Genomic DNA, 22,890 nt, shown 5'->3' with positions numbered 1-22,890 from the left:
GATCAAGTCATCATTACTAACTAGGGATGTAACGGTTTAAAAAATCTCACGATACAATATTATTGCGATATGAAGTCCACGATACGATATTTATTGCGATATTTAAAAAGTAAAAAAAAAACAAATCAAGAATTAGGAAAAAATTAAAATAATATTCTATCTTATGCACTATGAGAGTTCGAAATTAAGAGCTCCAACCCATGTTTAAGAAAACTTAAGTCAGAAAAAAAGAGTCATAAATTGACTTGTACCTGAACTTTAAAGGGGACTCAACTCAACCCTCTTTTTATTTGTATATAACTGTCTCAGTCTAAATTACATTCACACTGGTGTTTTAGGAATCCAAACAAATTAGAATATAATAATAACAACAACAACAACAATGACAGTAATAGCCATATATTGTAAAACAATTGCACTGTAAAATAAATTAAAATGAATATTTCATAGGTATATTATTTTTGCTTCACACTACAGTAGGGAAATTACAATACTTCCTAATTTCTACACTTGAAACAGATATTTTGAATTTGGACTCATTTAAATATTTAAAGTATTTAAATATACTGCACTTTAAGCTTTTATTTTGAAGGAAAACTCCAGCTTCAGTGAAAACAGTCTCGCTACAAATCTAGTGAAAAACTACACTTTTTGCCCGGAAGACCTATCGTTTCATATCGTCATGTGACCACGGTAATATCGAGATAGTTTTGCTATCGCGATATTGATAATATCGTTACATCCCTGTGGACCTTTTTCACAAGACTGTGATGACGCGTTTAACGGTCATCATCAGCATCGTAAATCCTCGAAAGTTTTTCATATCTGTATTTTAAATTTTTTTTTAAATGTATGTATGTACATTTATAGCACTATATTACCTTTACATCAAATTACAAAAAATAAAAAAAATTTAAATTTACGCTAATGCGAAAGTGTTTCTAATGCAGCGTCTATGGGAGAAACGGTAAATTTGACATTGTTCTCTCTTCTGATTGCCGTTATCAGTCTCTCTCTATTTTTTCCTTTTATTGAAAGTTATGAAAACACTATACACTCTTACAAATAAAGGTGCTTCACAGCGATGCCATAGAAGAACCTTTTTGTCCAAATGGTTCCATAAGGAACCTTTAACATCTGAAGAACCTTTCCGTTTCACAAAAGGTTCTTTGTGGTGAAAGAAGTGGTGATCTTCAGATTATAAAAAGCTAAGAAAGAGATGGTTCTTTAAAGAACCTTTGACTGAATGGTTCTTTGAGGAACTAAAAATGGTTCTTCTATGGCATCGTTGTGAAGAACCTTTTAAGCACCTGTATTTTGAAGGGTGTATCGTGGAGTTTTTCTTTTGCTATTTGAGCAAATGGGAATGCAAGAAATATATTTGTGGTACTCTCCCAGTCACTGCTCTTCAAGTTAACCCAACTATGACGACTTCCGCTGCTGAGAAACCTGAGAATGTGAAAAAGGTCCATTACTAACACAGTAATAGTTCACAGTTAGTTGTGCGTCTGACCTGCAGCCAGAGGTTGAAGTTGTCTCTCCATTCTCCGTTGACGGTGCAGTGGAACGTCGCCGTCTGTCCGGCGTTCACCTCCACGCCTTTGATATGGAGAAAGTGTGGCGTGTTCACTGGAGAAACAGAGACGAACATCTCACTTCAGCTCAATAAAACACCTCAGTATAACAGCGAACGAGAGACACGAATGAGATCTCACTAGATTAAGGAGAAATAATAACCATACTAATCTCTCATGCGTTTCAGACGAGATCTCAAGTCTGTCTTAAACTCTGCTCAGATCTTATGTTGAGATCAGATCAAAAGTCAAGGATCTCAACATAATTCGATATTTTTGTTTTGTTTTGAAGTTAAGATATAATTACATAAAATGCAAAATTAAGATATTAAAACGTATTTTAAGAGTATTATTTTATTTATTTATTATGTTCTTCAATTTATTTATATTATATTTATAATAGCGCTGTCAAACGATTAAAGTTTACATAATATGTGTGTGTACTGTGTATATTATTGTGTATATATATAAATACACACAGATGCATGTATATATTTAAGAAAACATTTTACGTTTATATATTAAATATATTTATATATGATATAAATTATATGAATATAAAAATATACATGCAAATATTTTCAAAATATATGCTGTATGTGTGTATTTATATATACATAATAAATATACACAGCACACACACATATACCTGAAAAAAAGGAAAACAAGTATTTTGAAATCAAATCATATTCTCACTGAGACTAAAAAATGTCATGCAATCTCTCATATTTTCTCTAGTTTAATAAAAGGAGCAATTATGTCCCAAAATATCAAAAATACTGCAAGCATCTCTTTTGTTTCAGACAAGATCTCAACTCTTTCTCAAAATTTTCAGATTTTCAGAGATTTCATACTGAATGAGCTCTTCTCATTCATTTATAGTTCTATACTCATTTTATTGTAAATCCAACACACATACTGATTCATTTATTAGAGCTCAATGTAATTTTAACCACAATCTCTTCAACTGTGTGAGTATTTCAAGATGTTTTATTACTGATATCAATATCACCCTCTCGACCTCGTTGTTTTTCAGAACGAGCGTTACACAAAAATCATTATTGGTTCTCATTTAATCTGCGCTCAGCTAATAATATTCCCCTAAAACTCTAACCTTAACTCTATTGATTTAAGAGCGAGCAGAGGCCGGCATGTTCTCATTAGTCTCTACAACAAAGCACACTCATATCTGGGTCAATATGCATTTAAAACCAAACGCATCTGTGAGATGAAAGCTCATTTAAATCAGGTTACGACGTCTAATATTTGACTCAGTCCTCTCGCAGGCCACAGTGACCTTGAATTGATCCACAAAAACACTCTTAATTCAATCAGTGCCCGTCTCCATTCTTCCTCGCGCTCTTCAATATTTCAGCAGCCATATTTCTTTAATACTCTTCCATCTGATCAGTCAAATCAGTAATATTAGGTATCTTTTAAAAGATGTGACCACTAAAGGTTTGAAACGCCATTAGAGTAAATGAGTAAATTAAACTGACTCCTGATTTGCGAGTTTATCTCTGAGACGCACCGAGTTCTGCATAATGCATTTACTGTATGTTCTGTAATGCACATTAAATATCAGGCAGTGTTGATTTACACTGAGTGCAAATAGCTGAACTTGTTGGCAAGGAACATTTACTTTGTTATTTCTATTTACACTGCAGAAATTATTTTTGACTTGTTTTCTACAAATATCTACATTTTCAAAAATAAAGGTACATTTACCCGAGAAGAAAAATGGCTTAAGATATTGTGTCTTGTTTTCTGAATTTAACATTTAAAATTAAGTGAGTTTAGGTTTAAAACAAGAAAACCAAATCTGCCATAAATTAAATTAAATTAAATTAAATTAAATTAAATTAAATTAAATTAAATTAAATTAAATTAAATTAAATTAAATTAAATTAAATTAAATTAAATTAAATTAAATTAAATTAAATTAAATTAAATTAAATTAAATTAAATTAAATTAAATTAAATTAAATTAAATTAAATTAAATTAAAAAACGTGTGTATGTTTTTAAGATTTTTTCCCTTGTGATGTTCCCGATCAAAAATGACTAGCCTAAAAAAAATTGCTTATAAATTTCAAGCTATGCTATATTATTAACAAACATGTTTTTGTTTCAATCAGCACAGGTTTTGTATTTCTTTTTGGAACCGATTGATCGTAGACCTTGATCTGAGCTTATGCACTTCAGTTTTTAAATGAATATTGCTAAAATTATCCACAAATAATGCTGTGCTAAATTAAAAAGAAAACAATCAAAACATTGAATCCTAGATTTGAAGATAATATAGTATAATGAGAGACTGACAAGCAATTTTTAAAAGGCTGGTTATATTTCACTGAGAAGGATTTTCAGTACAGTGCAAGGGTTAAATGTATTTTTCTGACCTCATTGGCAGGTATTTTTCCTGTTTTAAGCTTAAAATCACTTAGTTTTGATACCTTTTCAGAAAATAAGACAATATCTTAAGTCATTTTGCTTGTATTTTGATTTAAGAATAAGAATTAATAATTAATTTAAGAATTAAGACAAAAATACTAATATATATATATATATATATATATATATATATATATATATATATATATATATATATATATATATATATATATATTTATTTTATTTTATTTTTTGCAGTGAACACTGTGTAAATTTTGCACTAACAGTGTCTGCAGGAACCTTATTTTAAGTCAAGAAAGAGAGAGATGTTAAAACCACAAAGTCCTAAAAATGGAAGGTCCCTAAAGAGTGAAGTGCACTGTATTATAGGATATTGATAATTTAGATCATCTGGATATTCCATGTGTATTCTATTTGCATTTTGTGCCTGGATTCATACTGCATACTGCTTTCATTAATACACAGTAGTATATCATTCTGAACACACGAGTAAAACAATAACTTTCTCAGTAAATCCAGTTGAGCTCTATGTATTCCTGTTTAATCTGCTATTAAAGGATTGAATATCTGCTTCACCGATCTATAATCTGTATTCTATTCACAATCACTGAACAATAAACAGTTAATACGAGGATAATCCAATCAAACACTGGTGTCAAACACGGTCATATTCATCAGCATCTGCTCACGTCTGATTTAAACTGCATTATTTATATATTTACACAGTATGTACTACGGTATGCATCTCATGGCTATTCTATATTGCGAAAATAATCAGAGATAAATAGTATGACACACAGTTGGATTTTTAGAAAGGAAAATCAGCGTATTAGAATGATTTCTGAAGGATCACGTGACACTGATTATATATATATATATATATATATACATATATACAGATATATATAGATAGAGGAATTCAATCAAACACTGACAAATCTATTAAAATCAAGTTCCCAGGTTCCATAACAGTTAAAAAGCTGCCTTGTAAGTGTGCTGCCTGTAGACAGCAGAATCCCACTTGACCCTTTCCACCCTTCTCCATTCATCCTGCGAACGATGTCTCTTTTACACCCTGATATCTCTCCAGCACTACATGAAAGCTTTATCGTCTTCTTCCCTCTTCTGTTCTCTCTTTTGTTTTCTTTATTACGCTCTCTTTTATGGCTCGACTTCAATGCCTGGAGAAAGACAGACGATATTGATATTTGGAGGGTGGCAGGAAAAGGCCAAGGAGCGGGTGATGAGGGTGTTTTTACGACAGAGACGGGTCTTACTGCACTGATGGCCCTGGAGGATGACGTCCTTGATGGCCAGCAAGCCGCGCTGCCCGGAGGTCACCGCTTCAAAGACGATCTGCGGAGGAAAGAGAAAGCTCATAAGCACAGTGATAAATGGACACGCTCTCAAAATGCCACACGCAGGAGTCCCACAGGGTTCAAGAAGGTGAGGCTTCACACAACTGTGTGCGAAGATGAGGAATGCACCATTCACAATGGTCATTACCTCTCATTAAAACATAATTTGGCTTTAGTTATTGGACCAAACTTGTTAAATCAGCGGCGTAAGGGGAGCGGGCTCCAAGGGTGCTCACGGTGAATCGGCTGTCTGTCAGATGGTGGCGTTTATAGACGCGGTAAATCACGGCTCTATCAGTGAGGTGCTGTGGCAGCATGTGCTAAATCTGCTCGCTTCAGACTCCGTTTATACAGCCAAACAATTCAACTCGACAGCCGGACTCTGGGGGTCAGGGCTAAAGAGCGCCGAGTGAAGGATTCTGGGATGCATGCTCTTTGCTAAGGTTTCTATTATGATGCATATTCGGTGTGTGATTTGACAGGCGTCCCTTGAGCCGGTTCTCTGGCGCAGGGCAACATCACGGTCACACTGACCCGCGCCAGCTGTTGTCCATGAATTTGAGGTGATAAAGCAGATCAAACTAAATATACAGAGAAATATAGTTGAGAACAGCTGCTGTAGCCAAAAACGTGTAGTTTTGGTTTTGCATTAATTGTTTTAAAGGACAAATTCACACAAAATGTAAGTCATCAGTTTGTTTTTAATGCCATGTCAGGTTCTTTGGCTATTTTAATTACTACTTTAGTAACAAAGTTTAAAAATATTTAAGACCCATTTCACATTTCTCTGTCTTCATTCACTCTCCCTCACGATGTTTCAAACTTGTATGACTTTCTTTCTTCTGTGGAACACAAGGTTTTCGAAAAATATTCATGCTGCTCCGTTCCATTCAATAAAGTAAATGTACTGTATATCTTGACCAGTGTTGCCAAGTCTGTGGTTTTTCTGCAGAATTGGGCTACTTTAACACTGTTACCGTGGGTTGTTGAAGCGACCCCAACAACGTGATATTTAGCCCCTGGAATGTGAATTTTACTAGAGGAACCCTGCCAAAAAAACATGAATTTTATCTCCCAGAACGTGATTTTTTTTTTACTGGGGGACCCCCTCGAAATGCAATTGGGCTAGTTTTTGGCTAGTTTTGAGTTGCAGTTGTGCAGGTTTTGTTGTGAAAACATTTTATTATTTTATTTTAAACATCATATTTGAATTTACAGAAGAAAAAATTTGAGGATTCTCATGAATTCAAATATGTAACCAAACCTTAGATGACATGGAATATTTATAGCAAAATCATACGGACTATTAAACAAAATGTATATTTCTGTTATCATTTACTCTCCCCAAAGTTATTTGACTTTCCGTATGACTTTCTTTCTTTTTCAAACACAAAATACATTAACGTTTTTTTGTCCATACAATGAAATCCAGTGGGGTCCAATGTTGTTTGGATCTTAAATAAGCTGAAGTGTTCCACTAAGAAAGTCATGCAGTTCTGGAACATAATGAGAGTGAGTAAATGATGCTAGAATGATCATTTTGACCATTGGTTTCGAACTCCTGGAGGGCCACAGCTCTGCACAGTTTAGCTCCAACCCTAATCAAACACACCTGATCCAGCTAATAAAGGTCTTCAGGATCACTAGAAACTTCCAAGCAGGTGTGATTTGGAGCTGGTTGGAGATAAACTCTGCAGAGCTGTGACCCTCCAAGAATTGAGTTTGAGACCACTGATTTTGACTAATCTATCCATTTGAAGTCATATTTGGACTCTTAGGGATTTCTCCAATCTTTCATGTTTCAGAGAGTTTGGCCTCACATGAGGATGAGTATATGAGGCTCTTCCATTTTAAGGGACTGAACCATAATCAAATGTGGATAAAAGTACATTTTAATTGACCAGCAGTCGCTGCCTTCCCCAAACAAACATAAACAGAGAAGCTGATGTTTGGCTGTCCAACAGAGCGGACAGAGGGACAGGATTCCCCTGGAGGACATGAGCACAGATGAGGAACAGGAATGAATGGCTTCTTCAGGAACTGGGTGCGGTTCTCCAGACAGACCATAATATCACACAGCACTGCCAACTCTCTCTCTCTCTCTCACACACACACACAGCAGCTGCTGCATCACTTTAACCCCGTCATTGCCATCAGCAGACTCTTACCGCTCTCACAGATCTGGACCAGACAGAGATGAGTCATGGTTTGATGAGATGAGTCATGAGATAAGACTAGATGAGAAGAGGTGAGATGAGAGATCAGATGAGACAAGACGAATCAAGAGGTGAGGTGAGACAAGATGAGATGATAGGAGATGAGCGGAGGCTAGATGAGGTGAAACTAAACGAGAGAAGATGAAGAGGTGTGACTAGATGAGAGCTGAGATGAGACGAGAATGAGAGAAGAGAAGAGATGAGACAAGATGAGACGAGAAGAGACAAGTGATGATATAACATGAATGAGATGAGACTAAAGGCTAGATGAGAAGAGGTAAGATGAGAGGAGATGAGACGAGGTTTGATGAGGTTAGATGAGTCATGTTATTCAATAGAAGACTAGATGAGAGCTGAGATGAGACAAGAGTAGAGAATGAGACGAGACCAGATGAGATGAAATGAATCAAGATATTCAAGAGATGAGATTAGATGAGACAAGGCAAGGCAACTTTATTTATATAGCACATTTCATATACAGTGGTAATTCAAAGTGCTTTACATAAAAGGAAGTGAAATAATAATAATAAGGAATAGGAATTAAAATAATCACAACAATAAAAACAAAGTGATTTAAAAAGAATTTAAAACATTTAAGAATAGAAAATGATTATACATCTGTGCAATCAGTTCGGACGTAGCACAGTGCTCATTCAATAAATGCACAGCTAAACAGATGAGTTTTGAGTCTGGATTTAAATGTGGAAAATGTTTTTGCACATCTGATCTCTTCTTGAAGCTGGTTCCAACTGTGGGCAGCATAATAGCTAAAAGCGGACTCCCCTTGTTTTGTGTGAACCCTTGGTATTTCTAACTGACTCGATCCTAATGATCTGAGTGGTCTGTTAGGTTTATATTCAGTGAGCATATCTCCAATGTATTTAGGTCCTAGGCCACTGAGTGATTTATAAACGAGTAAAAGTACTTTAAAATCAATCCTAAATGTAACTGGAAGCCAGTGTAAGGACCTGAGGACTGGTGTGATATGCTCAAATGTTCTGGTTCTAGTCAGAATCCTGGCAGCAGCGTTCTGGATGAGCTGCAGCTGTCTAATGGTCTTCTTCGGAAGGAGACCATTACAATAATCCACCCTGCTGGTGATAAAGGCATGAACAAGTTTCTCCAAGTCTTGACTGGACACAAAACATCAAATTCTCGCAATGTTTTTGAGATGATAGTATGCTGATTTAGTTACTGCTTTGACATGACTACTAAAACTAAGGTCTGTCTCCAGAAACACCCCAAGATTTTTGACTTGGTTTTTAGTTGATTGACCCCTAGAGTCAAGGTATGCATTCACCTTGATAACTTCATCTTTGTTTCCAAATGCAATGACTTCAGTTTTCTCCTTATTTAACTGAAGAAAGTTCTGGGACATCCAACAGTTTATTTCATCAATGCATTGGCAGAGGGAGTCAATGGGGCTGTAGTCATTTGGAGATAAGGCTAAGTAAATCTGGGTATCATCAGCATAGCTGTGATAGGCAATTTGGTTCTTTCTCATTATTTGACTTAGTGGGAGCATATACAGGCTAAACAAGAGCGGTGCAAGAATTGAGCCTTGTGGGACTCCGCATGTCATGGACGTCCACTTAGACTTATGCTCTCCTATACTCACATAATAACCTCTCCCTTCTAAGTATGACATGAACCATTTGAGTACCATCCCAGAAAGCCTGACCCAGTTTTCCAGTCTCTCTAGAAGTATGTTATGATCAACAGTGTCAAACGCAGCACTAAGATCTAGTAGTACCAGCACTGATATTTTGCCAGAATCAGAATTGAAGCAAATATAATTTATTATCTTAATAAGCGCAGTCTCTGTGCTATGATGTGCTCGGAAACCAGATTGAAAATTGTCCAGGAATCCATTTGAGTTCAAGTAGTTGTTCAGCTGATTAAAAACTACCTTTTCAATAATCTTACCTATGAAAGGAAGATTTGATATTGGTCTATAGTTACTCAACATTGTGTTATCAAGATTGCGCTTTTTCAGAAGGGGCTAAGCTGCAGTTTTCAGGGAGTTTGGAAAAGTCCCAGAAAGAAGTGAAGCGTTCACCACTTCTAAGAGATCTGCTTCTAAACAGTTAATCACACTTTTAAAAAAAGATGTGGGAAGTGTGTCAAGATAGCATGTTGACGATGTAAGGTGCTGTACTATTTTTTCCAAAATTTAGCTATCAATTGCTTCAAAAACAGACATAGTCACTTCTTTTTGAAATTGCGGTCGAATCTGTGTGACCTCTGAATAACTAGAAGATATCTCCTTTCTGATATTATTGATCTTCTCAGAAAAGAAGGAAGCAAACTCATTGCATTTACTGTCGGAGAGCATTTCACTGGGAATCTGACTCGGGGGGTTTGTCAGTCTCTCCACAGTAGCAAAAAGAGTGCGAGAGTTGTTTAAGTTACTGTTTATAAGGTTTGAGAAGAAGGTCTGTCTAGCTGTGGCTAGTTCCACATTGAAAGCATGAAGGCTGTCTTTATGCAGGTTGTTTGTGGTTATTAAATCATTGATCAGAAATGATTTATTTTTTAGTGAGCGAATGTTTAAAAATGCTAACTTGATGGAATTACATTTTGTCTCTACAGCAATCTTAGATTGACACATTATAGGCCGCAGATTAGATGGGTCAGCCGTATGGCTTGAGAAGGCCTTAGACTTTCTATCACGTGATAAAACAGAAATATAGAAGGCTACAGGCACACTGGGTTCCCGCTTGTTCTGTGAACATTTGTGAATGACGAATCAAGAAGTGAGGTGAGACAAGATGAGATGATAGGACATGAGCGGAGGCTAGATGAGGTGAAACTAGACGAGACAAGATGAGATGAAACGAATCAAGATATTCAAGAGATGAGATTAGATGACAGCTGAGCTAAGATGAGACAAGAGAAGAGAAGGAGATGAGAAGAGAGATGAGCTCTGTCACACAGGTGAAAGCAGTGCTCAGATGAGTCTCATCATCTCCTCAGTCTTGTCTTATGAACAGACTGTGAAAGCTCAGGGTGGTGTTTGTGCTCTCATCCTTCTCTAACAATTTATATAATCTGTACTGTATTAAATGCTAGAAACAAAGGCGACTGACTCTTTAAACATTAAAATAGCAGCATCTTCTGTTTGACTCCAGTTTGACGCACAGCGGCCCCCGCAAACACTCAGATGAAGCTTTGGTTTTTCCGAGCAAGTGTGCTGAGAAGCAAACAAACTTCTCATTGCGCTAATGACATTACACTAGAATTATAATTAGCATCTCAGGACTGAAGACATTCGGTTGCACTTAAATCTGAGCTAACTTGTAGAGTTTCCATGACGTTTGCGAGGACGTCCGAACGGGACAAACGCAGAACGAATAAAAACTGAATGCCTGTCACAATCAATTAAAAGTTCTGATCGCTGACCTGATCGCACCAATTAGCACGGCGGCTTCAACCACATCTTTCTAGTGAGAAAAACATCAAATCAAGCCTGTAATTACAAAATAATGTCCAAAGCACCAGGTGGTTTCATTATGACGATCGCTTACGATACGGTGCAATTAAAGCGACCTGTAATTATCCTGACGTCGCTAATTAGATACACATTCGCTCTATTCTTATCACACAGAGCGATGTATGTGGAATCCTTTCAAGAGCCGTAATAACACACGCTAGTTAGAGATCAAACATCATCCAGTCCAACTAATCGAGCAACATTTGAGATCATTCCTAAATGCAGATCATTCCTAAATGCTTAGGAAATATCGCTAAGAATAGAAAGGAAACATAAACGCCAGCAAATGGGCGTCTCCTGCGGCCCGTTACACTCATCGATGTCAGATATGTGCATGTTTAACCGCTCCCAAAGCCGGAATGTGTGTGGGTGCGTCTTCCTGACAAATGTGCTGGATGTTTTCATGTACACCAGTGAAGGAGCATATTTCAGTCTGCTGAGGTTAAAACCACAGATGGACAGTCTCTGTTTACCGCGGTACTCACTACACACTCGCTGTGTGTTATTCTGAGGGTTACATGTGTGTGAATGAAGAACTTCAGGTCAGATCAGGGTTGCATGGACTTCTGCTGCTTTAGGAGCTTTATTTCTCATGTTTAAATGTTTTTATTTGGAATTTCAGCAGAGGAACATTTGTAACTAGACCTTTTTTTAAATGCAAACACATAAAACTTGCATTATAATAAAAAAGCATGAAGCAAAGATTCACATAAAAGTAATATTAATTGAATGGAAATATTAAAATAATCAGAGAGAGAGAAAAAATTTAATTATTTTTATTATTATTTTATTTTTATTATTATTTTAATACTTATTTTAATAATTATTATTTTATTAATAAAGGAATAAATAAAACCATGCCCAAGAAGTTAAATGTCCACTACTGCAGCCCATACGGAAAAAAAAGGCAAATTACATTCTATTCATATAATAATAATAATAATAATAATAATAATAATTCATTACATATATATAGCGCTTTTCAAGGCACTCAAATCACTAGAAAAAATATTATATATTACTACTTAATATAATTTATATGCTAAATATAAATTGTAAACAATGAGGTTCAATTAAATATAGTTTTGAAACTGGAAATATATTTACAGTGGTTTCAAAATGCATTTAAGGGGACATTTCCAATCTTACAGCAGCCTACATTTAGGCTAAATTCATACTGAAATATATGGAAGGCAAAATATATCTTAAATATATTTCAAGATATACAAAAATGGAAGAAAATATACAGTATTTACACACAAATATTTTGAAACACATTTTAGCAAATATATATTTGGCCATTTTTGAAATATGTATATAGTGCTCAACCGAGTTCAATAATAGTGTCAATATTGAAAAATCCATCAATTGTGAAACAAATTTAATTTCAGTCATTATTCAGATCAACTCAGCTCAAGTTTTGTTCTCATCTGGTCAGTCAAATCAATAATATTACTCAATATTAGGTGTCTTTTAAAAGATGTGACCACTAAAGGTTTGAAACGCCATTAGAGTAAATGAGAAAATTAATTTGAATTAATTAAATGCAATCAAAAGTTCAGTAAAGCATGAATAATGTGCCAGAAGCCAACATAATCATGGATCTGGTTAAAGAATCTTCTTGAGACGTCATGATCACGTATGGCAGGTTCTGGCGCTGTTTCTCCTAATCAGGCCGGGTCTGGTCATCACCTCGCTCGCCCGCTCCTCAGCGCCGCTCTAATGGAGTAATTTACCCAAACACGCTTCTCCTGCGCCGGGTCACCGGGGCTCATTCCACCAATTAACACGGGGCTCCGTCAGCGCCCATGAGAGCCGCTCGCTAATGACCAGCATGTGTGAAATCAGAGCCGTCGCTCGCTCGCTCGCTCTCTCTCTCTTCAGCACATGTGAAAATGAAGCTCTACAGGAGCAGAAAATGTGATTCTCTTTCTCTCTAACGGAAGGCCAGATTTTCATTATATTCACCTGAAATTGAGGGTCAGGTGAGAGAAAGACAGAAAATAACATGTATCTGACCACACACACACACACATTTGTTTCTGTGAATTGTGGGGACTTTCCATAGACTTCTATTACTTTTATACTGACCAAATGAAATTTTATATCCCCTAACGATAAATAACCGTAAATTTATATTCCTAGAATTCCCTGCTTTACGATTCAAATGATGTTTTGTTTGTTTGTTTTTGTTGAAATAACTGTTTCTTCTTAGTTTTTCTTTTTTCTTACAAGTTTTGTACATTAGCGTTGTATGTTACATCTAATGTTATCAGGTTAATTGCAACATATAATCATTGCAGTTAATAGTGTTCACCGTCTGTTTGATTGCGTGCAATTTGTAACTGCATGATTCTTACTGTACATTTCTGCCATAGTCACCACTAATAACCTGCTCCCAAATATATATATATATATATATATACTAAATTATAACTAAATATACTCCTAAACAACCACAGCAGCCGTTTTTTTTCTACCGTAAATTTTACGAAATTTTTACAGTGAAATTCTGGCAACCACCGCTGCCTTTTTTTCTACCGTAAATTTGACAGTTATTTTACAGTAAAATTATGGCAACCACAGCTGCCAGTTTTCATCTTTTATATTTTTTTTATTTTTATTTTTAGATTTTTTTTTACAGTGTATGTGTGAGAGAATCTGACCTGGTAGAAGTTGGGCCAGTATGTGCTGATGGCCAGCTCCACCTGGCTCCAGCTGCGTCCGGCCGGTCCAGACGTGTTCCACACAGGTAAACCCATGGGGCTGTTGTTCTCCTTGATGTAGACATTCAGATGCCCAGGCCGTCCTCCTTCCCGTCCTGCCACGTAATACTGGAAAATGACGCAGTGCGTGTCGTTCTCCTTCAGCTGCGGTGTGAAGAGCAAAGCCTTCTGACCTGCGAACCGAGCCGTCGAGTTCACCATCATGAACGCCGAACCTGTGGACCAGAAACCCAAAATCACTTCAGACCTCAAAACAGTGTCATTGTCAGCACTTCTGTACTGTTTGATTGTCAGTCGCGTGAGTTACTGTGAATGAAATGTATTTGAATTGCGTTCTGAACTGCATGATATTTTACTGTACATTTATGCAAGTCACCACTAATGAGTTGCTGCTACAATATACAATGTAGAAACTTTAATTTCCTGTAAAGCTGCTTTGCAACTATTTGTATCGAGAAAAGCGCTATACAAATAAACTTGAATTCAATCAAATGTTGTTGATCTTATTTTAAATAAATATTTAATTAATAAATATATGTATAAATATAAATATGTATTTTCGATTTTACAGTAAAATTTTAGAATAATAATTATTCTTGTTTGTTTTATTTAAATAAAAATAATAATAATAATAACAAGTTAATTATTTCATAATTTAATTATAATATTTCTAATTAATTTTTTAAAATAACAACAACAACATCAATGATGATGATAATAATAATAATAATAATAATAATAATAATATTTCACATCTTATAATTTAAACAACAATAACAACAACAACAACAACATTTAAAGTTATAATTATTTTATAAATTAATTATAATATTTATTTCTTTGTTTATTTTTTTAATTTTCTGTTGTCAATTTAATTTTAGTTAAAGTTTTACTAATTTTGTTATGTGTTTTTGTGCTTAAAAAAAAAAAAAAAAAAGTTTATATAGTTTTTATTCTTTTTTTATATCAGTTCTTGTTTTAGTTATTTTAGTACATTTACTACAAGTTAAACTAAGAAAATCACAATTAGAGCCTTTTTCTCTCAAAAGCAGCATATAAGTGTGGTCTTGTGGCATAAGAACATGGGTCACGCATGTGTCATGTGGATTATTGCATGTTCAGATCCGGGATGAACGTGTTAGAGAGCAGATGAGTGAGTCTCGCCGTCACACACGGCTGTGTTTATCAGACATATGGAATACATTAATGTGTTTATCAACACGTTCAAATCAGCACAGTGATGATAATTGATTAAAGAGGAGCCACTTCATTAAGGAAGCAGCTTAATTCATCTTAATTAGCATTGCTAATTAATCTATATCTGTTTCAATCAGGCTGCTGCCAAATTCAACACACACTGACTCACCATTACAGACACACACACACCCACCCACCCACCCACCCACCCCACTACACACACACACACACACACACACACACACACAAGATATGATCCTCCAGTCAATTTTGTTGAGAGAACAAGGCTGGAGAGTATATACAGTATATTTTGACATTTTGTCATTTTGATGTTTATATATATATACTGTATATATATATATATATATATATATATATATATGTGCATATGTATATGCATATGCATATATATATATACAGTGAGGAAAATAAGTATTTGAACACCCTGCTATTTTGCAAGTTCTCCCACACTGAAAAAAATAAGAAGTTAAATTTACTTAATATTTCTTTTGCAAGTTTTTGCACGAATATTTTTTAAGTAAAATTTAAATAAGGAATTAAGTAAAATCTACTTAACTAAGTTATCTAAAATTAGTAAAGGAAATAATTAAATTTAACGTGACCAGGTAGAGTTTGATGAGTAATTTCTACTTAATTATTTTAAGTTTACCCTACAACACTCAAGTACATTTCATTCAGTCAGGGTTTGTAAACTTTACTCAAGCAACATAGCACTGAAAATAATAAAAATGCCTATAAAGCATGTGGTTAAGTTACAAGCACGTATGTAAGCAATTAGACTGCTCGTTATTCATTTTAAGGTAATATGTTGACTCAATATAGCTATTAACTGAATGAACACAGAGACCTGAATACTTCGCACATGATACACAATGACGGTGACAATCAGTGAATAGTGTTTGAGTATGAATGGGTCATTTTGAGTAAAAAATGAACTCCAGATGTCACAAAACAGCAAGTTACTTAACCTAACAACAAAAGCAACCACAAAACAGTGTAAATACTTCTCGAAAACTGCAAAAAAAAAATTACCTTATTAATTATTCATGCCCAAGTGCATGATGGGAACAACGGGATCATGACGTTGATATTTACTTAAACAATATTTGTAAAAATAACAAACAATTCCAAGTAAAATATACTTATAAGTTCAAACTTTCAATTCTACAAGCTTAAATTGAGTACTAATATTGAATTTACTATTTTATTTAAATTCTTGCCTGAACTAAATTATTTAATGTAGAAATTACATTTGTTTTTCTGTAGTATTTACTTCACCACAAAATCATTTTTATCAGTGCACTTAGAAATCATGGAGGGGTCTGAAATTGTCATCGTAGCTGCATGTCCACTGTGAGAGACATAATCTAAAAAAAAAAATCCAGAAATCACAATGTATGATTTTTTAACAATTTATTTGTATGATACAGCTGCAAATAAGTATTTGAACACCTGTCTATCAGCTAGAATTCTGACCCTCAAAGACCTGTTAGTCTGCCTTTAAAATGTCCACCTCCACTCCATTTAGTATCCTAAATTAGATGCCCCTGTTTGAAACATTATTGAAACATTATTGAAACATTTATTGAAACATTTATTGAAACATTTATTGAAACATTTATTGAAACATTGTTTTATTTAGGCGATTCGCTTTCATGATAGTCAAAGATGATGCTGCACTTGATAGTGCTGCAGCTGAGAAAAACAATACTGTAAAACCGTCTCAGGCCGTTCTGGCCGAAGCAGTGCTGACCGCGGATAAACCTGTTGGGCAAGGACCATCTGTTGTGGGGCTTGTAGAAGCTGGATCGACCTCAACGGAGTCAATGAATGAAGGTAGGGATACTTCAGAAACTCTTTTAGCTGAAGAAACTACTTTGTTGAGCAGTGATGTAGAAAACGTGAGGGAAGATGTGTCTGAGATAGAAACAGAGAATAAGATGTTCAAAGTACCAACAAAAAGGAAAAATGTGGAAAACATCAGTAGTGCAAAGCGTTCCAAAAAAAGAGAAGTGTTTGAAGAGTCAGAAAGTGAAATGTCTGATTCAAGTACAGTGATGTCACAGACTGAAGAGATAAGCAGAAGTTATGAGGTTGATGACATAAAACGTTTTCTTAATACCACAAAAAACAAAAGAGGTGTGACTGTAAAGGAATGTTTCCTTGATCTGAAGCAGTTTCATGATAAAGCCAAAAGCCTAATGGCTGAATAAGGAAGTTTACCGCTTGAAAAAGATTGTGAGGAAAGTTGGCATAGATTTAAATGAAAATGAGGACTAAGAGTACTAAGCTGGGGATGCTTGGGTGTTTATTTATTTTCGTTTGGCTGAGGTGTGTATTACCTCCTTGAATGTTAATGGTGCAAGAGATGATAGAAAAAGAGCTGAGCTGTATGAAATTATCAAACAGAAAAAAATAGATGTCACTTTAATTCAAGAAACGCATAGTGATGTGAATAATGTAAATGATTGGATAAAGGAATGGGAAGGTTTATCTTTTTTTAGCCACAATACCACATTAAGTGGAGGTGTAGCAATATTATTTGCAAAAACGTTTAATCCAATCTCGTACCAAGTTGAAGAGATTGTAAAGGGTAGACTTTTAAAAGTGAAAGCACCAGTGGAGAATTATAATTGTGTTTTTATGTGTGTGTATGTCCCCAACTCAACAATTGAAAGAATGTGTTTTTTAGATGCACTGTTCTGTTTTACAAAATGTTTCCAATGATGATTATCTATTTTTGAGAGGTGATTTTAATTGTACAGTGAGTAATTGTGACAGAAACCATATTGAACCCCATATGCCTTCAAGAAAACGTCTCATTCAAATAATTTATAAGCATGAGTTAAGTGATGTGTGGAGGTTTTTTCATGAGGATAAAAAGCAATATACTTGGGCACATGCACATGATAATGTCTTATCTCTGGCAAGATTGGATAGATTTTATGTGTTTAAGCTTCATGCTGGTATTTAAAAAAAAAAAATTGTATTTTTCCTGTTGGTTTCTCAGATCATTGCATGGTATAAAAGTTTACTGGCACTTTAATTTAACTTTGCTGGATAACAAGGAGTTTATACGCACTTTTAAATTGTTTTGGGATGATTACAGAACAAAAAAAACATCTTTTCAATCTTTACAAAAATGGTGGGATTTTGGTAAGGTACAGATTAAACAGTATTGTCAGCAGTATGCTCAAAACAGTACCGAAGCTTTCAATGAATCAGTCAATGAGAGACTGATATAATTAAGATGCAAGAATTGGCAGAATCGACAAAACAACAAAGATATTTGAAAATTCTTTCTAAAAAAAAGAATCAATTAGCAGAGTTATTAGGGGTTAAAACACAGGGGGCTTTGGTCCGGGCAAGATTTGTTAGTCTTGATCAAATGGATGCACCTTCAAAGTTTTTTTTTTTTAGTCTTGAAAGAAAAAAATGAATCATAAAAGAATCATTCATGCTTTGCGATCTGAGGAAGGAATTTTGTTGTCCAATCCTATAGCGATTCGAAGGAGGGCGATTGTTTTTTATGAGAAACTGTATAGAAGTGAATTAAGATCAGATGATATCAATGAGAGTGTCTTCTTCAAGGATTTACCAAAGGTCTCTGATGAAGCTAATGCAGGGATTTCAGGGGTGCTTAGCCTGGGAGAACTGCACAAGGCTGTTCAGAGCATGGAATCCGGAAGGGTGCCTGGAATTGATGGCATCCCAGTAGACTTTTATAAGTGTTTCTAGGAAGTAATAGGAGAGGATCTTTTACTCAATGGTAGTCTGGATGATGGTCTTCCACCTTTGAGCTGCCGGAGAGCAGTCCTGAACCTCCTTCCCAAGAAAGGGGACCTCACAGATATCAAAAACTGTTTTTGATATGAATAAAATTAAAGTTTTATATAGGGATGTTGAAAGCATACTCAAAATCAATAGTGGCTTATGCACTCCTTTTACTGTTTTTAGAGGTGTGAGGCAGGGATGCCCACTCTCAGGAATGCTATATTCGTTAGTAATAGAACCTTTGTTAGAACAATTAAGAAAGAATGTACAAGGTTTTAATTTGCCTAATTTTGGAAAAAGTATAAGCCTTTCTGCATATGCTAATGATGTTGTAGTGTTTGTTAGTCAACAGAGTGATGTACAGGGTACTTGATGATTTTAATAAATTGTCTTCTGCAAAAATTAATTGGGCAAAAAGTGAAGCTTTACTAATAGGAGATTGGAAACGAGTTCTTTTTTCCCTTCCTCCTGGTTTAGTATGGAAGAGAGGAGGTTTTAAATATTTGGGGGGTTTTCTAGGAGATGAAGTAACTGTACAAAAAAATTGGGAAGGACACCTTGAAAAAAAAAATAATCAAAAGGTCAACTTGAAAAATGGAAGTGGTTAATGCCAAATATGTCATATAGAGGTCAAACCTTAGTTATTAATAATTTAGTAGCATCGTCTTTATGGCATAAGTTGGCCTGCATAGATCCTCCTCTACGTTTGTTAGCAGAGATTCAAGCAATTTTAGTTGATTTTTTCTGGGATAAGTTACATTGGGTTCCTCAGAGTGTATCGCTTTTACATAAAGGAGGAGGAGGACAAGGATTAATACATCTTCAAAGCAGAACAGCAGCTTTTCGTTTACAGTTTTTGCAAAGAATTCTTAATGGTTCAGTAACTTCCAGCTGGAAAGTAGTTGCATGTAAAATTTTACAAAAACTTGGAAATTTGAAAATGGACAGGAATCTTTTTTTTTTTATGGACTTTTCAAAGCTGAATATCAATGGAATGGCTTTTTTTTTTTTTTTTTTTTAAATGTTTTTAAAGTGTGGAATATGTTCAAAGTGCAAAGAGAAGAAAATTGCAATTATCTTTACTGGCTCCTTGAAGAGCCGCTACTACATGCAGCATGCTTTGATTTAACAAATGATGACTGTAATATTCCTGGACTTACAGAAAAACTTGTGGTTTCCAAAATATGTACAATAGGAGGTCTAGTTCATTTGTCTGGATCAGACTTTGAGAATACAGAAAGAGTTGTTTTAAGTTTGAAAATTAAGTCAAGAAGATTTGTTTTTCACTTATTAGAAAAATGGGGGGAAAAATGACTCACTTTTGACGAATTTAAACTTTTATCTGATTACTGTGAAAGTAAAAATATCCCTAATGAAAATGAAAAACTTTTACCTGTTTTGGATGATGTTTCAGGAATGTTTTTAAGTTCTGGAAAATCTCTACGTCTTATTTTATTTTTTTCAAGTACCAGTAAATATCTTTATAGAGCTTGTGTGTTGGTTTTTAACAAAAAGGCGCTTGACAAGAGGGTTGATACACCATGGCGTAATGTTTTAAAATGATCTGATGATGATAAACCAGAATGGAGATCATTGTATAAGCCACCTTTAAGTAAAAGAGTTGGGGACATACAATGGAAACTTGTACATGGTGCAATAGCAGTTAATGCTTTTATTTTATACTGTTTTTCATGCTTATATGGATTGTTTTAGATTGAAAAGGTTGTTTAGTCTAGTACAAAATGTATTTTATAGTTTTAATGAATCTTTTTCTATAGATGTATTTATTGTGGGTTTTAAATATGTTAGGAAAAAGAGTTTTATTTGTCAATGTTTGAATTTTGAAATAGGTAAAGTTAGCAATTTATACGAGTAGGAAAAAAAAGATAGAAATGGGTTCAGACCAAGATATTAATGTAATGTTTTAAGCTACAGTTAAATCCAGAATACTCATTGATTTTCATTTTTATAGTTCCATGGATGATCTTATTACATTTGACATGAAATGGTGTAAAAATGAGGCTCTGTGCTCTGCTGTTGATGGGGACTTATTTGTTTATCCTCTACTAATATAAACAACTGTTAAAAGGTACATTTAATTGTGGTATTGAAAGGTTAATGTTAAATTGTTTTGGAAAGTGTTTTTATGAAAAGAATTGTAGTAAAGTATTTTTTTTTTTTCAAAATTCAAATTCTCTCTCTCTCTCTCTCCCCTCACACACACACACACACACACACACACACACACACACACACGATAAAATGGGGCACAAACCCTGTTAAACCTGGAGGTCTGACCTCACACCACTTCTCCAACCTCCATGAGTCTCCTGACCTTTTGACACACACTCCATCTAGGACACACACACACAGAGCTGCAGAACACACCTGAACTGAACAAGAGAGACAGATAAAAACATCACCAGTAATCCACAGCACTCCAGTCCATCAGATTAACATCTTGAGAAGACAAAAGAAACAAATCCAGCATTAAGATGTTTTTAACTAAAATATGAGTCCATAATCCATAATAACACTTCCTCCGGTGAAAAAGTGCATCTGCTGTCGTCTCTCCCATCAAAATCCAGCCACGTATTAGTTTAGAGCTGTTTTGGCTTGTAAACGGTGCTTGATCTGCAGATTTCTCTCCTAATTCAGACCAGAACACTGTTTCACTGGAGGAAGCGTTATTATGGACTCATATTTGAGTTAAAAACGTCTTAATGCTGGATTAGTTTCAGCTTTTGTCTTCTCCAGATGTTAACTGATGGACTGGAGTGGTGTGGATTATTGTGATGTTTTTATCAGACTCTCATTCTGACGGCACCCATTCACTGCAGAGCATCCATTGCTGAGACATTTCTCCAAATCTGATGAATAAACAAACTCATCCTAATCCTGGATGAACTATTGGCTGATCTATCCCTTTAATTAGTCTAGAATAATCTATAGAAACATCACACGTTCAGCTGCTTCTCATTAAATGAGAAATAAGATATTTTAATTATATAAGAGCACTTTATATAATTTAATTTTTGTGATATGTTGTTGAATTAGCTCTGAATGAGGCTGTGATGTAAAGTCGTGTTAATCAGTGTAGAGTCTCAGCGCTCCGTCCATCAGTTCTGCCTAACGAGCTCTTCCTGTCTGTGGAATAATTAGCCAGGACTGTAACGAGTGTGTTTGTAGAGCTCCACGTCTTCTTCACAATAGTGTGTTCAGCCCAATTAGTGCTGTGTCTGATGAAGGCCAGCGGTTTATTAGCACCTCAACAAACTCAGTGTCTGATTGGAGAAGAGACACAAGTCTGCACTAATGACCCTAACGACCTGCTGCAATACGTCTCATTCGTTACCATTTGTTAATGCATTAGTTACCATTAACTATGAGCAATGTGTGTTTCACATGAATTAACCCTTGTAACGTGTTATTTTATTATCTTTGATATACTATTGTGATTTTTAATATTATTATATTTTTAAAGTGTTGCTGTGTTTTTGTCATTTTTACTTTTAGTTTATATACCTTACCATATACAGTAAGAACAAATGGTTTAAAATCACATTGCATGTAATTTTACTGTAAAATACTGTCAAATTTATTTATTTTATTTCTGCAAGTAAAAACCATAAATTAACATACAGTTTAGCCAATTAAATTTTACTGTAGCATTTTATTGTAAAAGTTACAAACAAATTTGGGCAAGACTTTACAATAAAAGTTTTATTTGTTTGTTAAATACATTAGTTAATGTATTACATATATTACACTTACAACACTTCTAGTTGATGTTTAATTTCAACAAAACTTCTTAGTTGATGTTAATTTCAACATTTACTGTTTTATTAATTTAAAAAAAGATAAAATTACAAATTATTTTGTATTTAAATGTAATATTTCTATTAAAATAATTAAAAATTAAAGGAATAAAAATAAATATAAATTATTTTAGTTAATGCACTGTCAACAAGAAATTAAATATTTTTGTTATACCAAAAACTAAAAACAATTATGGTTTTAAATGTAAAAAAAAAATAATAATAAAAATATATATATATATATATACATATATATATATATATGTGAAGAGTTTTGTAAAATCAGATAGCTCCGTTTA

The 22,890-nt window shown here is 34.5% G+C and overlaps 1 protein-coding gene across 1 annotated transcript in view; it reads right to left on the bottom strand.

The window, feature by feature from the left end:
* LOC131525926 (receptor-type tyrosine-protein phosphatase mu-like) overlaps positions 1 to 22,890 on the bottom strand; it is a 256,453-nt gene that overhangs the window by 152,841 nt on the left and 80,722 nt on the right. The window contains 3 exon segments of the mRNA XM_058753934.1: positions 1,514 to 1,629; positions 5,266 to 5,344; positions 13,722 to 13,996. Of these exon segments, the coding sequence (XP_058609917.1) occupies positions 1,514 to 1,629; positions 5,266 to 5,344; positions 13,722 to 13,996 (470 nt within the window).

The sequence above is a fragment of the Onychostoma macrolepis genome, chromosome 02 (assembly GCF_012432095.1).
Source record: "Onychostoma macrolepis isolate SWU-2019 chromosome 02, ASM1243209v1, whole genome shotgun sequence".
Lineage (NCBI taxonomy): Eukaryota > Metazoa > Chordata > Actinopteri > Cypriniformes > Cyprinidae > Onychostoma > Onychostoma macrolepis.
Note: the sequence above shows the minus strand (reverse complement) of the source record. Positions and strands in the feature narration are given on the sequence as shown.